This window comes from Lemur catta, chromosome 17 (genome assembly GCF_020740605.2).
Source record: "Lemur catta isolate mLemCat1 chromosome 17, mLemCat1.pri, whole genome shotgun sequence".
Classification (NCBI taxonomy): Eukaryota; Metazoa; Chordata; class Mammalia; order Primates; family Lemuridae; genus Lemur; species Lemur catta.
This window is the reverse complement of record NC_059144.1, coordinates 14,080,615-14,091,046: the sequence shown is the minus strand read 5'-3', so window position 1 is coordinate 14,091,046 and position 10,432 is coordinate 14,080,615. Positions and strand designations below refer to the sequence as shown.

At 50.0% G+C, this 10,432-nt stretch overlaps 1 protein-coding gene across 1 annotated transcript; it reads left to right on the top strand.

Annotated features, from left to right (window-relative positions):
* The first annotated feature begins 6,544 nt into the window (after positions 1–6,544).
* LOC123622231 (cystatin-9-like) lies at positions 6,545–9,414 on the top strand. Its single transcript, XM_045528417.1, has 5 exons — positions 6,545–6,833; positions 8,329–8,442; positions 8,596–8,624; positions 8,688–8,757; positions 9,325–9,414. The coding sequence occupies exons 1-5, from the start codon at positions 6,594–6,596 to the stop codon at positions 9,412–9,414; spliced, it is 543 nt and encodes a 180-aa protein (XP_045384373.1). The 5' UTR covers positions 6,545–6,593.
* Positions 9,415–10,432: the final 1,018 nt, after the last annotated feature.

The following is a 10,432-nucleotide window of genomic DNA, read 5'->3' as shown; positions in this document are numbered from 1 at the left end:
AAAGACAAATATGTGAAGTGGGACTAGGAACCTCAACTTACAAAACTCTGCTCTTTATTTCAGCCAAAGTTAATGCCAAATCAGAGTAGCTGTTTAGTAGCCACACTGTAGGAGGCATGCTACATGAGTCTTCCAGGCACAAACCCCTAGCCAGCCTCCCCACACAGCCAGGATTTCCCCACCGCCCCACCCCTAATCTGGAATGGGCAGTTCTCCCAACATTTACAGGATCTGAGATAAACCTGGGCTTAAGGCACTATCTAGTGCTGCAAAGGACAGAGAAGTGATCTAGGATTAAGGAAACTCATAAGCAACTACAAAGAGCCTTGAAGCAAACATGCCCTGTAAAGAACAAACAGGCCAGATAGTGAAGACTCAATTAAATAATTAATCCTTTGATGTGAAGCTACATGTACAACCACAAGAAACAACATCAAACAGAGAGCCATGAGTTCCCCAAACTGACAAAACAAAGAACCAGTGACTGAACCCAATGATAAGGGTACGTGTGAGCTCTCAGATCAAAAATTCAAAATAGCAATTAAAGGAAACTCAATGAACTCCAATATAACACAGAAAAGCAATTCACAAATTTATTTAAAAAATTTATCAAAGATATTTAAATTAAAAGAAAATTAAATAGAAATTCTGAAACTGAGAAATACATTTGCTTTACTGAAAAATGCACTAGAGACTCTCAACAGCAGAATCAATCAAGCAAACGAAAGAATCAGTGAGTGCTAAGAAAATATATACTCAGAGGAGAAAAGAAAAAAAAAGAATGAAAAGGAACAAAGAATTCCTGGAAGATATAGAGCATAACCTCAAAACAGCAAATCTAAAAGTTATTGACATAGGCCGGGCGCAGTGGCTCACGCCTGTAATCCTAGCACTCTGGGAGGCCGAGGCAGGTGGATTGTTTGAGCTCAGGAGTTCGAGACCAGCCTGAGCAAGAGCGAGACCCCGTCTCTACTAAAAATAGAAAGCAATTATCTGGCCAACTAAAATATATATATATACAAAAAATTAGCCGGGCATGGTGGGGCATGCCTGTAGTCCCAGCTACTCGAGAGGCTGAGGCAGTAGGATCGTTTAAGCCCAGGAGTTTGAGGTTGCTGTGAGCTAGGCTGATGCCACGGTGCTCACTCTAGCCTGGGCAACAAAGCAAGACTCTGTCTCAAAAAAAAAAATAAAAAAAAAAATAAAAAAAAATAAAAGTTATTGACATTCAGGAGGGAGTTGAGAAAGAGCACAGGGTAGAAAGTTTATTCAAAGAAATAACAGGACACTTTCCAAACCTAGGGAAAGATACAAATATCCAGTTACAGGAAGGTCAGAGATCACCAAACAAAGGAAATCAGTACATAGAAGAGATAATTGCACTACCATATTTATTGAAGCACTATTCACAATAGCCAAAATATGAAAGCAGCCTATGTTTTCATCAATGGATGAAGGAGTAAAGAAAACTTGGTACACTTGCAGAAAAGAACATTATTTAGCCATGAAAAATCAAAATCTTGTCATTTGTAGCAACATGGATAGAACTAGAGGTTATTGTGTTAAGTGAAATAATCCAGGAACAGAAAAATATCACGTCTTCTCACTCATAATGTGGGAGCTAAAAACACAGAGCTTATCGAGGCAGAGAGTTGATTGGCAGTTATTAGAGGCTGGGAAAAGTAGGGAGAGAGGAGGATGAAAATAGATTGGTTAATGGACATAAAAATACAGTTAGATATAAGGAATAAGACCTAGTGTTCAATAATACAATAGGGTGACAACAGTGAACAATAATGTATTGTGTAGTTCAAAATAGCTGGAAGAGAAGAACTGGAATGTTCCCAACACAAAGAAAAGTTAAATATTTAAGGTGTTGTACACCCCAATTACCCTGATTTGATCATTACATGTTGCATGCATGTATCAAAATATCACATATGCCCCAAAATATATACAATAATTGCATATGAATGAATCAATAAAGAAATAACTCCAAAAACGTTTTTCGTAAAATTAGAAACACATGTTCTAAAATCAATAAGAAAATAAAGATCCAAAATAGTGGAATATTTTTTAAAACAAATGTCTACAGGGAACTGTCATTGACATATCTCAAAACACCTTATTAACTGGGTGAAAAGAATAACGTAGTGCAAACAGGGTCAGATCCAAGCAAATTTCAGAATGTGTCGTATGGTTAAGCACAGGCAAAGTGATATTTATGTTTGTACATTTACGTATTACTTAAACTTGAAGTTTTAACGGAAGAACAGGAAAGCAAAATAGCTGGTAGACAGGGTTGTTGCCACGATGGGGAAATGGTTCCAGTGGAAGTCGGCCAACAATATTTTTAGAGGATAAGGAAGAGAAAGGAAATTTAGAAAAGTTCGTCACACCTTCTACAAAAGCTTTAAACTGTCAAAACAGCAGACCTGGGAACATAGATAAAGAAGAAGGGGAAGATCCTAACAAGAAATGCCTCTGTCACCTCCAAATCCAATAGGTCAGGGCTGGCCCTGTTCTTCAAGATGAACCTTAAGCTGTGCAGCCAGAGAAATGACAGAGAACAAGCACACAGAATGTTTGGAAACCCACAAGAGGAAGTAAAACCCTTGCCTTTCTTTCCCAGCTGAGAGGTAGCAGCTCAGGGATGCTGAGCCCTCATCCCTCAGTTTCCTTAGGAGGCCTGAGCCCTGGAGCTCCTGAGCTGGGGCTTGGCTTTGGGCCATCTCCAGCTCCCCCCCGCCACCCGGTGAGCTTCTCAGGTCAGCACCTACCCCCAGCTCTGCTCCTGGACCCTCCTCTGGAAAGGTCCAAGGAGCAAGTGGTTCCTCAGGTGCTGAATTCAGTCAGCCTGGGCCACCCAGAAACTGCAGGGACTAGCCCAGGGAAGAGAAAGCTCGATGGGACCACCTTGTTTCACCCCGACACTGGCCTTGATGACAGCCACTCCTGCAGAAAAGAAAGGACAGAACCCAGGATTAAAGGAGGCAGCTCTGGATGTGGGGCTGCCCACCTTCTGTCCCCCTGACCTTCTATTCCCTAGGCCAGGACAAGGCTCAGGCAGGAGACCAGCTAGCTCAGGGGGCTGGGGCATCTGACCCGGAAATAGAAAAGTTTTCCCTAAAACCAGGGAGAAAGCACAGGATGAGAGAGGACCCAGCAGAAGCCACACCCCCTGCCAGGCCCCACAGAGTAAGGAGAGGAAAGTCAAGTGGCCCCGGGGGAAGAGAAGGAGTGGTGGACACCAGGAGCCCACAGGGCACCCCTGGTCTGCCAGGGCCTCGGGGCTGGGGTCCCAGGGAGGACTGAGGCCGGGACTCCCCGAAAGCAGCAACACAGGGGTTCCCAGGGGAGCAGGGCTCATCCTGTCATTTTCCTGCATTTTCTTCTCAATCACCAACATTGTTTTGGACTCCCCAGTTTTGTTCTTTCTCCATTTTTACTCCTTTCTCTCTCATTTCTCATGAGGATCTCTTCACTAGCAGACTTTGGCCAGCATTTAAAACATATTGTACAATATTTGTTTTAACACCTTAATACATTTTCTGTTTATGTGCAGTGCTTTAAAATATATCCACAAGGTCTTTGATATTCTCCCTCTCAAGAGATGGAGCCTAGTTCCTTTCCCCTTTGAGTTAGCAGGATTTAGTAACTAGCTTCTGACTCATAAATAAAGTGGAAGTGACAGTGTCCAACTGCGGAGCCAGCTCATAAAAGGCCATTCAGCTTCCTGCTTCCCGCTGCTCTTGTCCTCAGTTGAGTCACTTGCTTTGGGGTTTGGCTGCTGGTGGTTGAGCAGACTTATAGAAGGGCTCACATGTGTCCCTGAAACAACTCATGGGGAACCAAGGTGTCCAGCCACACCCATGTGAGGGAGCCACCTTGAATGGGTCACCCAGTCCCGGTCAAGGCTTGAGGTGGCTGCAGCCCCAGCTGACATCTGGATGCCAGCTTTGTAAGAGACGCTGAGCAACATCTGCGTAGCTAAGTCCCACGGGAAGTGCTGACCCACAGAAATTGATGGTCAATTAAGAATGGGTTAAGCCACTTAGTTGTGATAATTTCTTATAGAGAAATATATTATAGATACGTAGATATACCCCAGTTATCTATTTCTGTGTAACAACTTATCCCCAGGCATTACATGTAATGTGTGTATATAAGTATAAAACTATAAAACTATGTATATGTATATAACTTAGTCATTTAAATATGCATTGAAAACTTGAACCGCTTGATATAAATAGGTTTTAATTAGATTAATTGCATGCAGAAGTGGGTGGCATTGATCTCCAAAGCTATCTTCTCCAACAAGTTATGAAAGCTTAGAAATGCACAAGTGTTGGAGGCTTTCTCTTGAGTGTTCTCACGTGTCCGATGTCCTTCATGAGCTGGTGCCTCGACCTCCCCTGTGCTCTGAGATAAGCCCTGGGGACTGCTTGACCCTCATCCCCCATCCCTCATACAGCCAGGGAGAAGAGCTCCATTGTTCAGGAAAAGGACTGAAGTATCAGTTTGTTCTTTCCTTGTCTAGTACTTCAATAGCCAGACTCTTTGTGTGCTAAGAGAAAAAATTATCAAAAAGAGACAATTTTATCAACCATTTGACCTTGAATGGACAATGAGTACAGTAAGGAGGGGGCAGGAAAGACAGAGACCCAAGTCCTCATGGGCCAGCCTGGCCATGCCCAGGACAGCCCTGATTGCTTTTCTGAGCCTTGTCAACCCTGGTTCCATCCAAGCCAGCACTGTGGTTTCCACAAGGCCCACCACCCTGCTTCTGCAGGCCCATCTCACACACACGTTTCCCTAAGGGCTGGGAACAACACTCTAGATCTAATTTTAAGATACTACCCTGGGGGAGTGCACCAATGAGTTGGGGGCAGGAACGCTCCTCTGCCTCTGGACCCTTTGGTCACGTCCAGACTGCTCTGCAGGGGAGTTCTAGGATGAGACATTTTATTAGCACATAGGTGGTATTAGGTGGCTATCTTTACTCATCTTTGAAAAATAATATTTTGTTGACATAAGAATGAACACGAGATACCACAGGACAAGTGAGACAGGCAAAAACGAAAGCAGTAAGTCAGCCGCAAAAACTGCAGCACCACACTTAACACAAATGGCCTGGGGTTTGGCGGAAACTCTCAGGCAAGCTTAGTGGTTCCTCCAGCACAGACACGGCTGCATGTGGCCATCTCAGTGTGAGAATGACCCCCGGAGTCTGCACGTAGCTGTCAGCCTCGGTGGCAGCTCTGAGCCTCCTTCACTCCTCCCCCAAGGCTGTGGCCCAGGCCCAGACACGGGGGAGAGGAGTGACTAATGTGCGAGCTCCAAATGTCCCCTCAACAGAGATTAGGAAAGGAGTCGTCAGTGCAGAAGAATTCCTGACCTAGGCGAGCAGCTGTCCAGTTAGCTCAGCACTTTGAATGCATGAAGACAATTTTCCCCCAAACAGCAAGCCTTCGGGAGAGGGTGGGTGAAGCATTACCATTTGAAGTGGACAACTGAGGCGCAGAGGGCTCAGGCAGGGGAAGGTACAGGATCGGCTGGTGGCAGAGCGGGGATGGCGCTCAGGTCTCCACGGCCAGGGCCCCCTCCCCCGGCTCCCTGTGGCCCTGGCAGAACACAGGTGAATTCACCAGGATGGGACAGCAGCTGGCAGGGGCACCAAGGAACTCAGTGGGTGAAGCATGAAATGCCATGTGTCAGCCTGGCCCTGGGCTGAGAGGGTCAGCCAGGGGTGGGGCTGTGCTGCAGACAGCACCTCTGAGACCCCACTACTGTCCTCACCATCAACAGCCCAGAGTCCCACCTGGAAGCTCCCTCTGTCCCACAGGCCTGGGAAGGGATGGTGGGCACCACCTCATGGCAGCACTCCGGGCCAGGACCTTCTCAGCCATCGTCATTGTATGGTTAGAGCTCAGTACAGGCTGCACCTGTGCCCAGCTGTGCCCAGGAGAAAGGACCTGGTGTGGGATGCATGGCGTTGTTTCTGTCCAGCTCCCTCCTCTGTCCCTGCTTCCTCCTAGCAGTGTGGGGGTCCTAGGCCCATCTCCCAGCTTCACTTGTATCCACCATGGCTGACTCCAATGACCTCAGCTACTTGTCTTTGTCAAGTTCCTGTCCCGAGGCTGCCGTGCCAGTGAAGCAGGCCCAGAAACACAACAGGCCATTGACACCCAAGAGCAGCTGTCACCCTGGGCCAGACCCCCACCTTCCACTGATACCTGTTGGACTTTGTGCTCTTTTCTGGTTGGAGTCTGTAGCCTCCCCATAAATCCCTCCTCTTGTCCTCTGAGGGGCTGTGTCCAGGGACCCCTCCCTCCCACTGCTGGTCCTCCCCACCTGCCACACCCCCCCAGCTGTTGGCACTTCTTCCCCCTGCACAGGAGATGATTTAAGCAGCTTTGCCTGGAGGAGGCGAGGCCACGTGTAGGAGGGACAGGCTGTGATGGCAGAGATGAGGACCAGAGGGAGGAGCTTGTGCCCAAGCAGATACGCGTAAGACAGGACCTGAGCCTGGTAGCTCCTGGGAGAGCCGGGCCTGAAAGGGCAAAGGCAGGGGGTGTCCGGGCACCTGCACCATGTCGTGTCTGCCATGGGCGAGGGCTCTGCCCTGGGTGCTGCTGCTGCTTCTCTCAGGCTTGCAGCTCCTGGTGACCCAGGCCTGGCCTTTCAAAGTGCGGGAGAACTGGAATGACCAAGGATCCACAGCAGAATACTTCCCTGCCACAGTGGAGTTCGCCTTGCACACATTCAACCAGCAGAACCAGGACTGGCATGCCTACAGGCTGGTGAGCATCCTGGACTCCAGGAAGGAGGAGGTTGGTGACCACATGTCCTGCCCTGCTAGCTGAGTGAGGGGGGAGGCCTGGTGGGGGAAGGGGCAGGTCTTAACAAGGACTCTTGGTTCACCATTTGCAGTCCATGCTTGGATAAAATACAACCTAATCAATTGGGTTTGTTTTTGTGAAAAATGCCAATTAGAATTTTTTTTTAAATTGAGTCGATTTCTACTCAATACTAGATATATTATTCAATCTCCATGATTTCTATGACACCATTTAACTGAAGAATGACTTCAAGATAAGGACTAAGGAGATGAAGGTTTCAAATAACGAAAAGAGAAAATGACCATATAGATTGACAAATATTTAAATGACATAAAATGAAAATAAAAAATTAGAAAAACAGAAACAGAGAGAGAGAGAGAGAGAGAGAGACCAAGTGTTCAGGAGCAACAAGGAGCCGCCATTGCTCTGAGGCTCTGTCTGGTCGGTTCCTCTTCTCTGATTCCACCTGCTCTGGGCTCTGTGGCGGGTCTGCACTTAGTGACATGAACCTGGTTCACACTCTTCCTCAGACCCCTGCTCTGAGTGCTGGATGCTCTCCTTTGGGTGGAGTCCCTCCAGAGTGCAGGGAGGAACGCACAGGCCACCGGGCTGCAGGCAACACAGAAAATGCTCTCCTAAGCGAGCACTTCTGGTTTGGGGGAGAGGGGAGGACATTGCTCTTGTTCCCTGGGCACCAAGATCCCGAAAGAAGCACGCAGGGGCCCCACCCCGCACAGAGCTTCAGCCTCTGTGCAAACCCTGCAGCGCCCTGGCAGGGTCTGCTGCCCCGGGCTCTCTGGGCTGGAGCCTCCCACGTGGGCTCCTGGGCCTGGCAGTCCCAGTCAGTTTGGGGGTTGGGGGACTGGATGGAGGGAGGGAGTTATGGGATGGGATGGGATAGGATGGAGTGGGAAGGAGAGCAGAGAGAAATTCAGAGTGCACTATGCACTGGGGCAGAAGGTGTTTCTTGAAGCCCTGGCTGGGATGCTGTGTGCTGTGTGCAGTGGGAGCACTGGGTGGCACTGTTCTTGCTGGAGGTCCAGGGAGAGGGTTGACAACATGCTGTAGATGAGGCTCCCTCTCTCAGGGCTGAGATTATCCTGAAAACTCTTGGAGAACCAGCAGCCTCCCAGGCACCTGGCGTCTGTCCTCTGCGAAGGCAGCTGTGGGTACAGAAGCCCCCTGAGAGCAGAGCCGGGTCTCACTGTGGTAGAGTGGGGCGTGGGCTCAGCTGGGGATGTAGTAATGGAGGTGACTCAGTGTGTGTCTCCCCAGGGATCCACCATGACCTCCTGCTCTTTGCTCTTAACTCCCCAATCTGTAGACGATCCCCTGGGTTTTACCTCCAGTGAGCTGATACCAGGCCTGTGACAAGCCTCCAAATAGAGCCGAGTGTTTGTGCCCATCCCTACACTGATGGCATCTCCACTAGCAGTTACTTAAGGGCTTCAAGGAATGTGTTCACTTTAACCTTTTTGTCCAACAGCAGTATGAGAATATGGTGTTCTCCATGAACCTACTGTTGGGCCAAACCACGTGTGGAAAATTTGAGGATGACATTGACAACTGCCGCTTTCTAGAAAGCCCAAACCTGAACAACGTAAGACGGGACACCAGCTTCCCCCATTCCTGCAGCTATGGAGGCTGCATGGGCGCAGGATGGGGACTGGGGAGCAGCTTACAAAGCTTTCCCTAAGGACGTAGAGGAGGGAAACCCGGCAGGCTCTATCAGGCTTCCCTGCCTGTCCCTTAGTGGGGAGCCCTGCTGGGCAGGCAGCTCAGGTGTCCACTTGCAGTCCCTGGCCAGTCTGAGATTCCTGACTCTGCCCCCTCATGCCCTTGTAGCTGCCTGCACCTAGGTCACGGGCCTTCATACTGCTCTTGTGTCCCTGGGGTCCCACTCTCCTCGGCCCAGGTAGATGTTCTATCTTTGGTCCTCATCGTCTCCTCTCCCCAGCCTTCTGGAGAAGTCTGGTAGTGCTTGGGGGTCACCTCGACCAGTTCTCAGGTTCCCCTTGCACTGACCCCAAGCCTGAGGGGAGTAGAGGTTGAGGAGGGGCCCCACTGCCCTCCCTCCCAGGCCCTGCCTGGGCCCTGCTGAGCGGCAGCCCCTGTTTCTGGGACACGGACATGATGAAGTCCAACACTGGGGACCACACACCTAGGGTTTAGTAGTTCCCCTTATCAGAATGGAGTGTCCTGTACTGCTCTTGGAGGCATGGGTCACACCAGACAGCCTGGGGTTCCCCTGGAGGACACTGGGTGGGGAAGGGGGTTGACACAGGCACTCCTGGGTCAGGAAGGAGCCCCAGGTCATACTGAAGGTCCAGAATAGCTCAGGGCTTAGGCTGGGGACACACAGCTGGTGTGCAGAGCTATATCCCTCCATTGCTGGCCCCAGTAATAGTCAAGATTGGGGGCACGAGCCACAAGGTTCCTGAGGCTTCTGCACCCACGGACCGCTCTGTGCTTGTTTCCTCAGATGTTGACCTGCTTCTTCACTGTCAGCACCCAGCCCTGGATAACACAGTTCAAGCTCCTGAACAAGACCTGCTCGGAGGGGGTCCCCTGAGTGGGACGCAGCCACACGCCCGGCCACGTGCTGCCCTCTCCTGCCATGGACATCAGCAGTTTCAGTGGCAGGTGGAGCAGCTCCATGCTTGTTTGTTCTCCTGTTTTGCAAGTGTCTTGGGTTTCATGACTGGGTTTGTGGATCCTGTCAATGGAGAGTCCACACTTCTCCAGGTACATGGTGTAGAATAGGCCATTAAACATCAGCATTTTAACAAGCTTTGTGTGCCATGCTCTGGAGAGAGGGGCTGGGCAGTCGGTGGAGTTACCCTCAGTGGGACAGCCTGGTGGGATTGCAGTTGGTGGGGTCATTCCCTGATCTTGGGCTTCCTGATACGGTCCCAAGTGACACAATTAAGGTGCATCTGAGATGCTGCCTGTGGCTCATGCAGCGTCCAGAAGTGCAATGGTGTGTCCTCTCAGGGCATTGATGGGCACAATGGAGCCCTGACCAGGACTCAGGCCTGCACCGAGCATGGACGGAATTTTCACTAATCCCCAGGGGAATCATCTACTGTTAACGTTTGAGACGCACTGGAGTACCAGCAGCTACTGACACTCCGCCCAATCTCCCAGACCAGTGTTCAGCACACATTCTCTGTAAAGACTAAAGACTAACTATTTTGGCCTAGAGCCATATGGTCTCTTTCTCAACTACACAATGTTGCCTTCTCATGTTGCTCACAGCCACAGATGATGTGCAAACAAGTGAGTGGTCATGTTCCATAAGATCTTTTCACACTAGGCTGGTGGGCTGCATTTGCCCCTTGGACCATAGCTGCCAACCCCGACCTCAGAGCCCTCTGAGTGTGGCTGCAGCAGGTGCCCTGAGCCCCAGCGTGCCCGCAGCTCCCAACACAAGCACCTGCACCTTCCCCTGCTTGGCTCGGGGCTTCCTCTGAGTGCCTGGAGCTCCTTCAGCAGAGCAGGTGCACCCACAGGGGTGGGAGAGGCCAGCTCTGAGGGAGGCAGGTGAGTGTCCCAGTCTCCCAGCCCCAGGGCACCCGACTCAGAGGACA